The following is an 18,305-nucleotide window of genomic DNA, read 5'->3' as shown; positions in this document are numbered from 1 at the left end:
TAAAGCTGCTAGTGTGAACAAGCCCTAAAGGGGCCTAAGGACATTAAAGTCTAACTCCAGCCAAAACCATTTAATTTAGTTTGCATGAGGATGGGTAATAATCTCGGGCAGGTTTTTTGTTACTGTAGCTATTGGGGAGATTTTTCCTCACTTCCTGTAAGGTCACTAGGGAAGGAAGCGAGTAAAATCTTTCCTTCACAGGCACATACAGTAAAAAAAATATCTTCTTAAGCTGGCCATAGACTGTTTGAATCTCAGCCAGTTCAGCAGGGACCGGTGGAGATTCGAATCATGTATGGGCATGCTGATTGTGCCCAAGTTGATTGATCAATCAACTTGGGTACAACCAGCCTGTTGGATTTTTCATGTGATTATTGCCAATGGCTATAGCACCTAGCAATAATCACTGTGTGTTCTCCTGGCCAGGACAGCTCCCCCCACCAGGAGAACGCGATAGCCCCACAGGAGGGATTTTCCCATCAGCACTGATTGTGTTGATGGGGGAATGGCTCCATCTATGGATGTCTTCAGAATCAGGAAGGGTAAGGACCTCTGTCAGACATTTATTGCCATCTCTGTACCTGTTGGTTAAATCTTTTTATTATTTTTGTAGTTCTCAAGACAGGAAAAAATCATCCCAAGAGAAACCCAGACAGCAATGAAAACTTGACAGAGGTTATAGCCTTTTACAACTCAAACATATGTTTTAGCTGGAGTTGGGCTTTATGGCCAAACCTGCTTCGGGTAATGTTGATGACATGGGATAATTTTTCTGACCAATCACAATTGTTTCTCCAAAATAAGCAGATACCCACAATGCATCAACCTCATCTCTCTTCCAAAGGTATAAACTAGTATGGATGTTCCTTTGGGTATCATAGGCCTGTGCCTACAGACAGAAGAGGCAAAGAGTGTTTTCCCTGAACAGTTATTGGCCACACCTTTTTTTTTTTTACAATCATCACTACAAATACAACCCATATTAATGTATTTCCACACTGTCACAATGTTGAAAACCAGGTTAGGCCCGATTCACATCTATGCGGCTCTATGAGCCATGTTGCACTTTTCATTTGAATGTGCTGCTGTGCCTGCATTTCATGCAGGAAAAAGGTTCCTGCACCATTTTTAAGATGCAGCCAGAGGGAAATCACCACTTTTGCACCATGCCATTTCCCGTAACTGAAAACCTGCTGGGGTTTCACATGCATGGGGGTGCCATTAAGAATGAATGGCAGCCCCAATGCATCTGCAAAGGAGCAGCACAGTTTAGTTGTGGGTGCAGGAACAGGTGCAAATTACCCACGGTCCTTTACCTGCAACCACTCACACAAGTGTGAACCTAGCCTTAGACACTATTCTTTTTAAAAGAGGTGAACAAAGCAGGGTAATGCTGATTTTGGCACCAAAGTTTGTGTGATGGAAATTCATCCCTTCGCTTAATGGGAGCTTACATCAACTTTGTAAAAACATCTTTTGTTTTAAAAAATGTTCAACGTCAGGGTTCAACATTCATGGCTGTCCACCATCTAATTTTTCTGACCAATCAAAATTGTTTCTCCACGGACAGTTGATTCGCACAACGTGCCCACCTCCTCGCTCCTCTATAGGTATAAACGAGAATGGATGTACATTTGAGTACCATAGGCCTGTGCCTATAGACAGAAGAGGCAAAGAGCCTTTTCCCTTTACAGTTTTTTGGCCATACATTATTTACAATCATCATTAGAGACACAACCCATATACATATATTTACACATTGTCACAATGTTGAACACCAGATTAGAACCTATTCTTTGTAAAAGAGGTGGTCACAGCAGGGTGGTGCTGGTTTTGGCACCAAACTTTGTATGGGAACTTACATCAAATTTGTAGAAAGGTTTTTTTTGGTAAAAAAAAAAAGTTCAACGTCAGAGTTCAACATTCATGGCTGTCTAATCTCTGTAGGCAGCTATACTGAGAAAAGCAAGGTGGAGCAGCTTAGATAAAAGTAATGTACTCTATCTACAAATGTGGTGAAACAAATGTCAATGTAAAAAAGAGACAAATAATTCCACAGTAGTGCAGTAATTAATCTAGAAATCTCCTTATATTAGCATTGTGAAATGATCAAAATAGTTACATAGTTAAATAGTCCATCCAGTTCAACCAAAAAAACAAAACATACAATCCCATTTACACAATCCTTCACCCACAGTTGATCCAGAGGGAGGAAGGCAGAAAAGCCCAGGAAAGCATGATCCAATTTTCTACAGCAGGGGAAAAATTCCTTCCTGATCCCCCGAGATTCAATCGGATTTTCCCTGGATCAACTTTACCTATAAATGTTAGTACGCAGTTATATTATGTAAGTTAAGGAAAGAATCCAGACCTCTTTTAAAGCAATATACCGTGCTGGCCAGAACCACCTCTGGAGCGAGTCTATTCCACATTTTCCTATTTTGGGTAAAAGACCAGTACCCTATCAGCTCTTTCTCCCTACAATGTTGTACTTAATATTTGTTGAACTTATGGTCTGGACATTCACACTAATCACTAGTCATATTGTACTTGTGTTTTGTCTATAATTGATTATGTTGGGTAAAAGCAGCTTTTTAAAGTGGATGTAAACCCAATTAATTAAATATGAGCTGGTCACATATATCTGCAGTGTTTTCTTATCTCTTTTCAAAGCACTGTGTCCTGTGGTTTTCTCCTGCTCCATTCTTCTGTTATCAGTCTGATAACTCCTGACAAGTCCTCCGTCACATATAATAAAAGCAGCCTGAGTTTTGTGCTGGGGAGGATGCTATGAATAGATTAGCAGAGCCCTGAACTATTCAACGATTAGCTCCGAAAATCTCTACCTATGAGGAGAGGGGGTGTGTACCTTTCCTCCAATCAGCTGTCTTGGCTGTATGCCCAAAATTCACTACAGTGTTGAACAGGAAGAGAAAATATCCCAACACATCTGAACTTTCTAAACAGTATATAAAGCTGAAGACAGCAGATATACATGTAAAACTTATGTAGGGAGATTTGTTTCATCCCTGTGAATCATCTGAGGCTGTTCACTTCACTGGGTATATGTGAGTGTTTACATCCACTTTAACAAAAAAACACAAGATGTGGGCACTTTAGGATACTACAGATTATATTATTTATTATTTATAAGACCCCTTTCACACCAGGGCGTTTTGCAGGCTCTATAGCGTTAGAAATGGGCCCGAGGGCTTTCACACTACAGCGGTACGCTGGCAGGACGTCAGAAAAAAGTCCTGCCAGCAGCTTCTTTGGAGCGGTGAAGGAGCGGTGTGTTTACCGCTCCTCCACCACTGCTCACGATTGAAATCAATGGGGCAGCGCTGTAATACCGCCGGCAAAACGCTGCTATTGCGGCGTATTGCCGGCGGTTTTAACCCTTTCCCGGCCGCTAGCTCCCCGCTAGCGGCCGAAATGCACCGCAAATCCGCTGCAATTCCGGCGGTAAAACGCCGCTAAAAATAGCTGCGTTTTACCGCTCACGCTATCGGCGTTGTGGTGTGAAAGGGGTCTAAGTGAAACAAGGAAAAGTTCTATGAAATGCTATAAATGCATCATATATGAGGTAGTCATACCCTGAGTCAAAATACAGTATATTTGGAACAGAACATGTTTGTTAAATCATTTTTATATTTAGTTGACTAGTCTCAAAGAAAAATGTAAAAATCTTTCCTAGGCAATTGCACGTCTATGACCAATTTTCAACTGTGCACTGTGTATGTGTATATTTCTTAGAGAAGGGAAGTGTTTTTTCACTTAGCATTAAAGCGGGAGTAAACCCAGTTTCAAAAAACACTTACATTCCCGGCATGCCGGAAATGCTAACTTTCACGTTGGTTGTGCTCTCAACCAAACTTTCAAACCATCCAATGGCTGGTTTCATAACTGATCACATGTGCAGCATTATGGCAGTTGAAGAATTATTAGAGGCTAAGATGGCAGCTTCCTTGACTGAAAATGATAGGAGGGTTTACTTCCACTTTAAACACAGTCAGATTCTTTATATATTTTCTTATGGTAGTTGTGACCTTGCATATGACAAGAATTCTTAAGTTTAGTGATTTTTTTTTTAAATCAGCACCAGGGATGGTACTTACAATGAATGAAAAGGGTCCCTTGTGCTAGTGGCTCTTGTGTTGCTCGAAATCTTACATTCTTTGTCCCCCCGGATACCCCTGCAGCACCAGAATATCACAGCTGCAGTGGTATCCAAGGAGCAGAGGATGAAAGATTTCAAGCAACACAGAAAAGAAAAATAAATGCGCTAAATCTAAGCTTTAAGCTGGTAGTTACCTGCAACAAAATAACTGCCTGGAAGTATGAAAATGCAACAAATGTATGCTTACAGTACTCCTGAGAACCCTTTGACAGTAATTAAAGTAATGGCAACATCATTATTGTATGAAGCAAGAGATAGTTATGCAGTCTCCAACTTTAGCAAAAGCTTTCCTACTACTATATACTGTATAGCTCAGTGTATAAAGCGGAACTAATCTGTATCTGAGCACCACAAACTGAAAATGCTATTTAATTCATTTTTAATATTCAAAGCAAACTCATCCATCCATGTCTCCATGATTTATTTTGTTTAGAAATCATTTTAAAAAACACCCACTAGCATTTCTAGCCGTGGCCCTCTTGAGTAAGGGCAGATGATTAATGTAGTATTTACTTCCTGGAATCCCTTTGCCCTTAGCTTAAGCGCCCATGCAACTGTCCAAGAACCATGTTTGGACAGGCTGAATGTAGCCAAGTTGATTGATCGATCACCTTAGGTACAATCAGCCTGCCGGATTTCACATGCGATTATTGCTAGCAGCTGAGAATACAATATCTCCATGAGAGGTATTCCCCTGTCAACACCGTCTGTGTTGATGGGAGAATCAAGCAAATTTCTTTCCTGCAACTCGTAGCTGCAGGGAATTAATTTTGCTCCCTCTATGGCTGGTTTTAGCTGAGAAAGACCCTCCACCCCTACTTTAGATGAATGAAAAAATAAAATAAAGACTACTGAGATGTATGACTTGCATTTGGTCTAGGTCAGAAACCAGGAAGCAACTGATCAAATGTAAAAAAAAAAACACTAAAATATATAATTTACTAATGCTAGCAGTATAAACATCATAAATAACGTTGATTGAGTGAGGTAAGTTCTGCTTTAACAAGGATGGCTTGCAGTGCCGAGGTTCTGAGTTCCCACACTTTTGCAGAATATGGACAATCTTCCCATGATTAATGGGATTTCACTGATTGTGTTGGATTACATTACACAATCGACAACAGAGTACATCAACTGCCTTATGTTACAGTTTGTATGACTGCTGTAGAGAAATGTAAATAAAAGATTTAGCGATGAAGGGCTGATTTATATGACTGTGTTTTACCTTAAGTAGTATATGCAATGCAGTATATACTGTATATTCTCTAGAATTACAGATAAGCTTCAGTAAATATCACACAAGGATAAAATATCTTTGAATGACATACCACTTAAAATCGGTAATACAGTATATGTTACTCACACAAACAGACAGCTGCTAAGAGGCGAAGTCCAGACTCAGGGGCAAAACATGTTGGGAAAAGAGGTTGTAGTACATAGTTGGAAAATGTCAGTGCAATGACTGCTTGATTTGTGGGATAAATCACTAACACAGCAATCCAAAGCCGAAGGAATCTGAAATGAAATAGACAAACTGTGATATATCCACCAGCATCATCTCAGTACAATGTAATGTTTAGGTTTCCCCCCTTGTTATCAGATTCAACACCTACCCTGCAAGTCCTCCAAAGATATCTTTAACATAAGAATAGTCTCCTCCAGACTTTGGAATGGTGACTCCAAGCTCTGCATAACACAGAGCTCCTACTGCAGTGATAATGCCTGTAACAATCCAGACAATGAGGGCCATTCCCACTGAACCAGCATTTTCCAGTACTCCCTTAGGTGAAACAAATATACCAGAACCAATGATGTTACCTGCAAAAGAAGAAACAATTAATTTGTTGATTGTTGTATAAAGTACAGCTTAGATACACATAAATGAGTAACACATGGTTATATTTCAGAAAGCAGTTTAAAACATATTGGGGGTTGTAGTGCAAATCCACTTTGCACTACAAGTGCAAAATTCAAGCGCAAAGTGCACTTGAAATTGCACTGAAAGTGCACTTGGAAGTGCAGTTGCTCTAAATCTAAGGGGGAGATCTGAAATGAGGGGAAGCTCTGCTGATTTTATTATCCAATCATGTGCAAGTTAAAATTCTGTTTTTTATTTTACTTGCATGTCCCCCTCGGATCTACAGCGACTGCACTTCCAAGTGCACTTTCAGTAGAATTTCAAGTGCACTTTGCACTTGTAGTGCAAAGTGGATTTGCCTTTAATAAATAACCCCCGATAAGTGGTTGCAGTTTTCTTTCCTGAAACCCGTCGTAAACTAATTCATCAGAGGACAGTGGGAAAAATGCCCCTTACATTGGTGGTTAGTGAGAAGAGTGCCCCCTTACATTGATGGTTAGCAGGAAGAGTGTCTCCCTTTCTTTGGTGTTCAATGGCAGAATGCCACTTGGAATGCTAGTCTTAAGCTGGCCATATATTTTCTTTCCATTCACCATGGGTGGAAGGAAAGACAATTGCTTGATTCCCCTGCCAGCACAGTCAGTGTTGAGGGGGGAATCCCTCCCATGGATACCCATACATGGTTCAAATCTCGGTTGGTCCCTTTTGAACCGACGGAGATTCAAACCATCTATGGCTGGCTTTAGTATAGCGTAGGGGCAGTATCTCTGTGTTGACTAGGCTCAATCTTTGGATAAGGCCAGTAGACCTGTGTTAACTAAACAATATAGTATAAGGGCCAATAGGCCTGTGTAGACTATACTCAATCTAGATTAAAAGCAGAACTATATCAGAACTATAGGCAAAAAGGCCATCTATGGCCAAAACAGTAATTGAGAGGAAATCCCTGCAAATTAAGTGAATCCTTTTTTTTTGGGGGGGGGGGGATGGGTACTTAGGTTTAGTAGGTACCCGCTCCCAGTTCCATTCCTAGGCAATTGGAGTGAAAGTTTTCCCCCATGCTCTTCTTGCCCACAACCCTCTGGGACACGTCACAGGTCCAAAAAAGTTGTGGGTTCGCACATGTACAGTGGGAAGGTAGCTGGTGCCAAGAACACAAACACTGGCAAAGAAATGGCCCAGGTGAGGGCGGCACTGCTGACTTTCATTTTTGTAGCTGCTAATAAATTTTTTTTTTTTGTTAAGACTGAAGAACTGCTTCATCTACTGATTAAATAAAAAGTGAAGGACAAACTGTAACAATCAAAAATCCACATCTTTACTGAAACAATACATTTACAAGATAGATTCTGGTCAGTTGCTCTGGGCACTGCCTTTTGTTCCATGTTCCTTGTTCTGTTTTATTGACTGAGCCCATAAATATAAAAGGAGAATTCCAGTTAAATGCATTCCATGCATGGAGTCAGGAGTCAAACGTGTACATCTTTTTCAAAGCTTGAAGCTGAAGATCCTTCAACAATCCCATTTCTAGTTTACTAAGGTTTACTATACATGCAGGAACACAAACAGTGTGCTTGGAAGATAGGGTGGTCCTCAGTTTAAAAATGTGCTTTGCAGGCCAAGAAACAGAAGGGAGATTTAATATACTGTCTCGCTGCCTCCTCCACTAAATATTTTGTGAATTTTGTCAATTAAATGCAATTATTGTCAATAATAATACTGTACAAAACATTTTTTTACGCCAGTTTATCAAAAGCTTTCATAATTTAGAAGTGCCAGGCTATATGTAGACAAATTTACGTTCAAAACTAGTCCCACCAGTTTGATCATTCACGCACAAAGGACAGTGTGATTTCTGCATGGTCGGTTGTGTCTCAAAGCTCCACTGGTGACTACAAATCCTCTGCCGACTACCTCCTAGTTTAATGTGGCTCATGTAGGTTAAGGCGTTGAATGGCTTCAATGCAAACGTGTGTGTGGTCTAAGGTGCTGTATCATGGCGGAATGTTCCTATTCATTGCGTGGGCCCACCAGGAAAGACATTTGAAAGCAGACTGAATGCTGCCCCAACAATATTGGTGCAAATAATTTTCTGCATCCAGAGCCCATGAACGTGTCGCCTAAAAGGAATCTGCCATCTAGAAATTAAGATACAGCAGTTCACTAATAAGATAAAAAAATGTTCCTGCCAAGGCTATCACTATCCAGATAAATTTAAGTTCCGCAGTGTCCAGGCACAGAACAACATCAAGCTCTCTCAACCCTGTGCCAATTACTGCTGACAAAGATTTAATTCACTCTAATTAAAGGTGCCAAAAGAGCTGATTTAGCAACAGTAGCTTTACCGAATAGCAGATTGCTACACTGACTCATTCAACACTGATTGCTTTATATGTAGCTAACTTTCTTTAATACAACCTTCATGAGTGAAACAAGGAAGATACCCTTGCTGATATGCAAATAGGCAAAATGCTAGTTTTCTAACTGGTATCCTGACTCACTTAATTGGAAAATAGTATGCACAGAAGGACTTTTGGCTTTACTGTGATTTTCCTGATCTGAATAATTGTCTCAGTTCAGTGACTCAGAAAGTATTGAAGCCAGAGAGTCTGCATAACAGCCATTCAACTAGCATTTTCCAAGGTAGGCAGCCCACCGGTGAGCTGTGCTGGATCTGTTTGACTTTTTTTTTTGTTTCCCAAATTTGTATTGGGTAAAAATGAGAATACATTACATCGTAATACAAGAATAAACAATTGAACGTGTTTACTCTAAGCCCTTGTACACACGGTCGGACATTCCGACAACAAAATCCGTCGGATTTTGTCTGACGGATTTTGTCCGAAACTGGTGTTGCATACACACGGTCGGACAAAGTTGTTGGGAAATCCGATCGTTCGTAATGTGATGACGTTATTTCGTTAGGACGGGACTACATTCAGGCTAGTAGCCAATAGCTTTGGTCTAGGAATTTGATCTGAGCATGCATGGCCCTTTGTCCGATTGGAATTCTCTACAAACAATCGGACAAAGTCCGATCGGATCATGTTGTCGGAAAATTTTATAGCCCAGCTCTAAAACTTGGTCCGTCTGATATTTTTCCGACGGGAAACAGTCCGATGGAGCCCACACACTGTTGGATTATCCCACAAGACGGTAGGGTGGGACATTTTCCATCGGAATATCTGACCGTGTATACAAGGGCTAACAGTTGAGATGAATTACACTTTACATTATAATGAATTGTCAGTATGGCTGCAAATAGAACTATTAGTCCAAGTTAATATTTAACAAGTATTTCACGATTTTAATTTGGATGAGATAATTATTAAATTGACTATTTTCCTTATGGGTAATGAGGGAAACCAGGGAAAAAGGGATAAGAAAAATGGGTATACACAATTAAAGAGAGAGGGGATTGTATAATTATTGGACCAGGACTCTTATTTTTTAGTTATTGTATGATGGTTATTTTATATGTGTGCTGGGGTTGTTTGGACCATCTAGTGTTGTTCCTGTTTATGAATTGTCTTTGTGATTCCTTGCCTATGGAAATCTATGGCAGGGTAAAAGAAAAATGTACCTTTTTCTTAGCTATCTGTTTGCAATGAACAATTGGACAATTAAAATGCCCTTTGTCTGATCCCTACTTAACATGACCATCAAAAGTCACTATGTCATGACTCTACACATATAATTTGTGAATTGCTAGACAAGATTTTCCAAATGCTATGCCGAGGTTATCTTGGCACTGAAACAACCTGACAGGAAAAAGTCCAAGAACAATGAAAAGGATTTCTCAGTGCTGGGAGAGAGTACTGAATCCTATTACAGGTTCAGCGTGTTATAGGATCTAAACCCAGACAGTCTTGTGATCAGAATTAACTGCATCACGGCTCTGGATATCATGAGACTGAACCTTTCCACCTGAGGACAGGATTAAGCTTTAAGCACATGCCATGCAAAGCAAACCATTGAAATGCCCTCACCCTCATTTCAAAATGCACTTTATGCATTCGTAAAGCTAAAGATTAAATGGTAAAATAGTCAAAAAAGATGGAATTATCCCTGATTTTTTTTTTCAGCTAAGTAGGCAGTCAACTTCTGTGAACCAAAAAGCGTGGCATAAAATTTAAGTAAGTGCAACACATTTCCTATAAAATTCCATGCCACATGAAGTCCAACGAGATATACAAACTGACATTCAATCAGAAAGGCATAAGGATGGATAGCTGGACAGAACGATATACTGTAGTCTTAATTTACACTTAGGGTTAGGATTTTCCCAGATGTTACCACTATGGTACAGATATTTTAAAACTTTTTGGGCAAGGCAAGTTTCATGATCTACCACTGGGCACCACTGATTGACCTTGTACCAAAAAAACTTGCAGATCGGAAAGCTACACACCAGGGGTTTGTCATAAATACTAACTAACCCCATTTAAACTGGAAAAAAAAATATTTTGGCTGGAGTTAGATGTCCAAACATTCTTACTATGAATGGATTGAAATGTATAAATGTGCTAGTCTGGCTTAATGCCTAATAGATCACCCCATGCATGTATTATAGCATGCACTATGCATACATGTATGCATATCTGAGTTTTGAAAACAACAATAGGTAAAGATGTTGATGTTCACAATGTGGGATAATGATCAGACATGCGTATCTCTTGTGCGATAACGCAAAGACCCCTTTCGCACCGGAGACATTTTTCAGGCGATTTAGCGCTAAAAATAGCACCTGTAAAGCACCTAAAAAAAGCCTCAGCTGCAATCCCAGTGTGAAAGCCAGAGTGCTTTCAAACTGGGGCGCTGCGCTGGCAGGGAATCACAAAAAGTCCTGCCAGCGGCTTCTTTGCATATGTGGAGGAGCAGTGAATACACCGCTCCTGCCCATTGAAATCAATAGGCAACGCTGCCAAACCTCCGGCAAAGCACTGCTGCTGTGTCGTTTTGCGGGAGGATTTAACTTGATTTAACGACGGTAAAGCATTGCGTAAAATTGTGCCTATTTACCGCCGACGCCCGGGCGCTTTCAGTGTGAAAGGGCTCAAATAGTAAACAAGTGAAAAGCATTTTACACATGGTGTGTCAAAAAATACATGTGTATCTCTTATGCAAAAATGCAAATAATAAGCAAGTGATTAATATTTTATACATCGTGTGTCAAAAATCAGGGCTTGCACCCTTCCACTCTAATGATCCCTCCTTCCTGAAGATATCAAGTATGGCGAAACGTACGTCGGAGCGGGGATTCGTCATTTCCGAGTCCCCGATGTGACTACCCTCCCAGGCTCATCATCGAGAGCAAGGTGTGTATCGCACTCCAGCTCCAGTTTAACAGGCTCTATCCACACATGCTGTAGACACCTAGTGTCAGGTTAGGCACTGATACATGTGAGTGCAACTTTTATCTACCTACTTTTAAACCTTAAATAACAACATACTACACTATAAAGTCCTTCTTTGTTTCTTTGGTGGAGTTCATCCCTATATCTCCAGCCTTATCATTAGAGTGAAGGGGTGCAAGCCCAGGAACCAGTCTGGTTTTCCAAGCATGCATTTTGACCTTCTGTGAAAAGAGGTCAAACATCTCTGTTGAGTTGCCATCTACCTCATGATCACTTGTGGTGAAGCCATTTGAAGACACATCTATCTAGAAGAACATTTTTTATATATTTTTTTTATATATTTTTTGTGTTGGGTATAGTCACACTGAAGTTTTTGCATTTTTATTAATATTAATATCCTCATTTTTTCACACACTATGTGTAAAATATTCATCACTTATTTATTATTTGCATTTTTGCACAAGAGATACGCAATGTATTTTTTGACACATCATGTGTAAAATACTTTTGACTTGTTTACTATTTTACTATAATGCCGTGTACACGCGAGTGGACTTTCCGGCAGACTAGGTCCGACGGTCTTCCCGACGGACTTTCAGCGGACTTCCGACAGACGTTCTGAACGAACGGACTTGGCCACACACAATCACAACAAAGTCTGACAGATTCGACCGTGATGACGTACGACCAGACTAGAATAAGAAAGTTCATAGCCAGTAGCCAATAGTCCGGTTTTCATCCGTCGGACTAGCATACAGACGAATGGATTTTTCGACAGGACTCGAGTCCGTTGGGAAGATTTGAAACATGTTCTAAATCTAAAGTTCGTCTGATTTTTCAACAGCAAAGGTCCGATGAAGCCAACACATGGTCGAATTGTCCAACGTTCTGTCGGACCTTTGCTGTCGAAAAGTCCGGCCATGTGTACACGGCATAAGACAGGGATATGCAACTAGCGATCCCATGAGGCATAGCAAGACTCTGACAGCCACCAGCATGAAACCCAGAGGCAGAGGCATGATGGGACTTGTAGTTTTGCAACAGCTGGAGGTCCGCTAATTGCATATGCCTGGCATAAGAGATACATGTGTCTGATCATTATCCCACATTGTGAGCGCCAACACCTTTACCTATTGTTTTTTTCAATTTAGAAGTGATTTCATTGCTTTTTAAAGGACACACACAGCTTTTTCATTTATATTCAGGGCATCATCATCAGTTACTATGCTAATATTTGAGTTTTGGAGAAAGAACATTGAGACAAGCAGCTATTTTATTGTAGAGTGCGTTTTTCTGTAGCATGAAGCGAACAGCGGCATTTCTTACTGACATTGTGCTATTACATTCCTCCCAGGGAATGTTTTTTTTTGATTACTGATGAAATGCAATAACATAGCTAAAAGATTATCACATCCGATAACAGTTTAATAAAATACAGTGATCTGCAATAAAATAAGTAACCCTTACACTGCTAGCATAGCTCGCATGCTTAGATGTACTGGGACTAGTATTCCACCACCACCCACACTTGTAGGGGTTATATTACCAGAAGAGTTCCATGGAAATCATTAGCCTCACTCAGCATTTACAGAGTTAACAATTACAACTGGTGACTTTGCCCCTAGTATTAAGTGGTTGTATTCAAGACTTGCTTGGCATTGCATTTTGTCAACCTTTGGTCTGTCTATATCTATCTATAAAGTATATTATACCTGGATAGGGTCAGGGCTGAAAGTCTCTTGTATGTAATTAGGTCAATTATAATGTTATCAGGCCCAAGAAGATCATGCAATGTGCGTTAACTTTTGACTTTTGACTGCGTGATCATTCATTTAATATGCCTGTTTACCATCATTTGCGATTATTACAGTTAGAATGTGGGCGATATGCATCAGATCACTTTTTGCAACTCAACTGCAAAAAGTCGCAGAGAGAAATGACAATATGCACTGTGCTATGACTGTGAATGCGTGCATGGTCGTGACTTAAAATAGCTCATATGCGTTAGAAAATAAAAAGCAATGTGTTCAAAAGACACAACTGCAGCACATTAATATTCATGAAATGTGTAGTGCACTGATTAGGTGCACAGATAATACAAGCAGTGTGCAAACAATGAGAAAAACCTTGACTAGTACACAGGTAATGGGAGTAATGCTTCATGGGTAATGTTGACTGCGGCTGTCATATTAGGAAACCAATCAATACAATTTCATCTTAATTATAAGATCACTGCAATCTTTTAGCTTTATACCACAATTGCCAGAATTCTCTATATACATCCAGTGTCATAAAACAAATTATTAGAGTATCTTTAATCCCTTCAGCCCCGGAAGGATTTACCCCCTTCCTGACCAGAGCATTTTTTTGCGATTCCACACTGCGTCGCTTTAGCTGACAATTGGGTGGTCGTGCGACGTTGTACCCAAACAAAATTGACGTCCTTTTTTCCCCACAAATAGAGCTTTCTTTTGGTGGTGGGCTACCACCGACATTTATTTTTTATTTTATTTATTTCAGGTACTTATATAGCGCCGTCAATTTAAGCAGCGCTTTACATATACATTGTACATTCTCATCAGTCCCTACCCTCAAGGAGCTTACACTCTAAGGTCCCTAACTCACATTAATACATACTAGGGACAATTTAGACAGGATCCGATTAATCTACAAGCATGTCTTTAGAGTGTGGGAGGAAACCAGAGTACCCGGAGGAAACCCATGCAGGCACAGGGAGAACATGCAAACTCCAGGCAGGTAGTGTTGTGGTCAGGATTTGAACCAGCGACCCTTATTCCTGCTAGGTGATAGTGCTACACCACTGTGCCGCCCCTGACATGACAGCGATTACTGCTCCCGCTGACAGGGAGCCGTAGTTCCCTGTCATGTCACAAGGCAAAACAGGGAAAAGCATCTCCCCATTCTGCTTCTCCGCCTCATGATCGCGGGCCGCCAGCAAACATAGAGTTCATGGGACCCACGGGCACACTGTGGTGTGCGGCAGGCACGTGCGCCTGCAAGGCGGCAAATTCAAAGGGACATACAGGTACACCCATTTGCCTGTATGAGCCATTCTGCTGACGTATATGTGTGTGTGACAGACAGCAAGCGGTTAACTGACCAATTAGAAATCAGATTAGTCTAAAACCTAGTACACATAAAGAGATTATCGGACAAATTGCTTTTTTTTTTAGATGCTAATCTCTATATCCAAAATAAATAGGTTACTAAAGCACAAAAAATTTCATATGACAGAATAAAAATTTTCGAAGTGATGCAATGTGTTGTAGTGTATTGTATTCTTGGACAAACACTATATTGGTTAAATGAAAATCGTATGATCTGGTATCGTACGAAAATTTTTTTTGTGTTTGTCCCGTGTGAAAATTTTGGGCAACAGCTATGTACTAACGATCAGATTATTGTACGATCGCTTTGAAAGCGGTATTTTTTTACGATATTCTGATCGTGCATACGGGGCTTAATGTGCAGCATCCCTGTGCATAGTCATACGGCTGCGGGAATATGAGTCATGCAATATACCCAATATCATATGCTGACAAATCTCACCTCTAATAACCCTTTACTAATGAATCACAATACTAGAGCTGGCAATATACCGAGCAGTGTGCACTTGTTCAAGAACAGTGAATCCCTGGGGCCTTCAAATTGTAAAATCGGTATGCATACATAACCAGGCACAACTACAGCGTGCTGCATGGGGATAGATACTAACATCACAAAATACAAAGGCAAGACCTAACCAAAGCGTTCTGTCACCCACAACTCTGCCTACGTCTACCATTGTCAGTGGTCTCTATAAATAGAACTTCACACGTCACCCGCTCATCTATTATTCAGAGAAAAAAACGAGGAGAATAGGGCTATAAGGATGTTGCAGGCTATTGGGCACATGGTATAAGGGGATAAGGACAAGTGGAGGGTTGGGGGAAGGGAGTCGCAGAATGTAAAACAAGAGTGCAATATGCCTTGTGATGTTTTTCACAAGAGCAAACATCAGGTGACTATTGTCCAAAGAGTCCAACAACCTACTTTTACATTTAGCTTTAAGAGACAATTTATACCTCTGCACTTAAAACATATTTGTATTTATAATGTTTTCTAAGCTCAGTTTATAATGTATTGCTGTGTTTTTACGTGTTTTTTGTGCCTTTTACTATGTCTGTTTTTACATATCCCAACATTCATTTACATAGTTAGTCAGGTTAAAAAAAAGACACCAAAAAAGTCCACCTAGTTTAAAAAATACAATGCCATATACACAATCCTATATCCACAGTTGATCAGTTGAGGAAGGTGGAAAACCCCAGCAGAGCATGATCCATTTGCTATAGGAGGGGAAAGAATTCCTTCCTGATCTGATTTTGCTCGGATCAACTTTACCTAGAAATGTGAATACCCAGTTATATTATGTACATTTAGGAAAGAATCCAGATCTTTTTTAAAGCAATCTACTGAGCTGGCCAGAACCACCTCTGGAGGGAGTCTATTCCACAGCTTTTACGGTAAAGAAACCTTTCCGTATTTGGAGATGAAATCTTTCTTCCTCTAGGCGTAAAGTGTGCCCTCTTTTCCTCTGTGATGACCTTAATGTGAATAACTCAACACCAAGTTCACTATATGGACCCCTTATGTATTTGCACATGTTGACCATATCCCCCGTAATCTCCTCTTCTATGAAAGGTATGCTTCCTAGAACCTAGCCGGAAGCAGTAGTCACACCAAGAAGAAACTACAGCAGTAACATTTTAACAAATATTTCAGTATATATATATATATATATATATATATATATATATATATATATATATATATATATATATATATACATATATATATATATATGAAATGTTGTGAATCCATATTCAGTGTCCTCCATATGAACCATCTGGCAGAGCTCTATTCTCAGCTTTGCACAAAGAAGCCCATTGTTTATTTTTACACAATTGTGTCGATTTACTAAAGAATCAGAAAACATTTTATTTTGTAAAGGGAATAAGGTGAAGGTAAGTAAAAATTTACTTTGCAAACTATACCTAGTAGTAATGTGCAAAGGATAAAAATAGATTTTTGCCTACATGTGATTGTATAATTTAAGTTTTAGTAAATCTCCTCCACGGGGGGAAGATTTACTAAAACTGGTGCACACGGAATCTGGTGCAGCTGTGCATAGTAACCAATCAGATTCTAACATCAACTTGTCCAATTAAAGTGGAGCTCCACCCAAAAGGGGAAGCTTCGCTTGTTCACTCCCCCCCCCCCCCTTCCACTCACATATTTGGCACTTTTTGGGAGGGAGGGGGGAGTGGGTACCTGGTTTGGATAGGTATCTGCTACCACTTCTGGGTAAGATCGCCAATCACGATCTATGACATTTCTGGCCCCTCCTTCTCCCCCCCCCGCTGCCTTCTGGGACACACACAGGTCCCAGAAGACAGCAGGACCATTCATAAAGTGCATTGCAACTCACGCATGTGCAATAGAAAATCGGCTGTCATGCCTAAAGGCTTCACTACCGGTTTCCCTTACTTACATTGCCAGGGCCAGCAGGGTGCTGACATTGTGGGATCCCTGGACAGGTAAGTGTCCTTATATTTGTATTTGTAGCTGCTGACCTTAATTTTTTTTTATTTATTTTTTTTACAGACTGGAGCTCCTGTTTAAGCTTTGACCATAAGGTCCCTTGCACAGGGGGTGGACTGTGGCTGCAATCTGCTTGCTCAGCAGGGCAACTGTTTGCTGATCCCCGCTGAGTGGTTGGATGACAGGTTCGTGTCCGCTCTTCTTATGCAGAGCGGATATGGACACAACCCACTATCCTCTATGGGCAGCCGGATGTAAACATACTATCTGTCCATTTATACCGGACTGCCATCCAATCTCATCCACCAGACAGAGGGGGAACGGATCTCCATCTGTCTCATTTTGGTAGATTGGATTGGATGTAGGCAGGTGTAAATGGATGCATGTCCAGTAACACCTGCTGCTCCATGGAGGAGAATGGATGTTCTGATCAGGTCCAAATGAAAAACAGACAAGTGGAGCCCAATTGAACATCCACATGAAAGGGGTCTAAAACCTAGAAGTTTATTTTTTACTATGCACAGCTGCACCAGATTTTGTATGCACTAGTTTTAGTAAATCCTCCCCATAGATGTGACATCATCACCCAAGACTAATGCCGCATACACACGACCGGACTTTTCAACGGACTTGGTCCGGCGGACAATCCGACGGACTTTGCAGCTGAGGTCCGCCGGACTTTCAAACGAACGGACTTGGCCACACACAATCACTCCAAAAGTCAGACGGATTCGAACGTGATGACGTAGAATATGGAAGTTCATAGCCAGTAGCCAATAGCTGCCCTAGCGTCGGTTTTAGTCCGTCGGACTAGCACACAGACGACCAGATTTTTCAACCGGACTCGAGTCCGTTGGAAAGATTGGAAGCCAGTTTTGTTTCTAGGTCTGCTGGACTTTTGGGAGGAAAAAGTACGCTGAAACCCACACACGATCGAATTGTCCGACGGACTATGGTCCACCAGAAAGTCCGATCGTGTGTATGCAACATAAGGTATTTTAAATGAAGCCTGTGCTAAGAGAGATATACAGCATAATCTCCCACTGCCATTTTCCTTATAAAAATACTATTTGTCTGGTTAATCCATTTTAAAACAACTAGCCCTAAAAAAGCATGCAGATCAGTAACTTTTTCAGATCGCATTTCTCCCAGTCCAGGTTTTCCTTAGGAATTTTCATCAATAAACATACTCATCTATCTGATTTATGGACATATGCATCATTATTCACACCTTGTTTTTACTGCGTGTGAGTTCAGTAAAATCAATCGTATCACATAATGAACTCTGTACACCACATCACTACTC

The 18,305-nt window shown here is 40.5% G+C and overlaps 1 protein-coding gene across 1 annotated transcript in view; it reads right to left on the bottom strand.

Moving 5' to 3' along the window:
* Nucleotides 1-18,305, bottom strand: part of SLC7A8 (solute carrier family 7 member 8) — a 71,027-nt gene that overhangs the window by 42,100 nt on the left and 10,622 nt on the right. The window contains exons 3-4 of the mRNA XM_077469408.1: nucleotides 5,794-5,998; nucleotides 5,544-5,695 (exon numbers count right to left, since the gene is read on the bottom strand). Coding sequence (XP_077325534.1) covers nucleotides 5,544-5,695; nucleotides 5,794-5,998 — 357 coding nt within the window. The remainder of the gene's footprint in view (nucleotides 1-5,543; nucleotides 5,696-5,793; nucleotides 5,999-18,305) is intronic.

Source organism: Lithobates pipiens, unplaced genomic scaffold, assembly GCF_037356315.1.
Source record: "Lithobates pipiens isolate NorthernLeopardFrog02 unplaced genomic scaffold, aLitPip1_a1.2 Scaffold_11, whole genome shotgun sequence".
NCBI lineage: Eukaryota > Metazoa > Chordata > Amphibia > Anura > Ranidae > Lithobates > Lithobates pipiens.
This window is presented reverse-complemented; position numbering and strand designations above follow the sequence as displayed.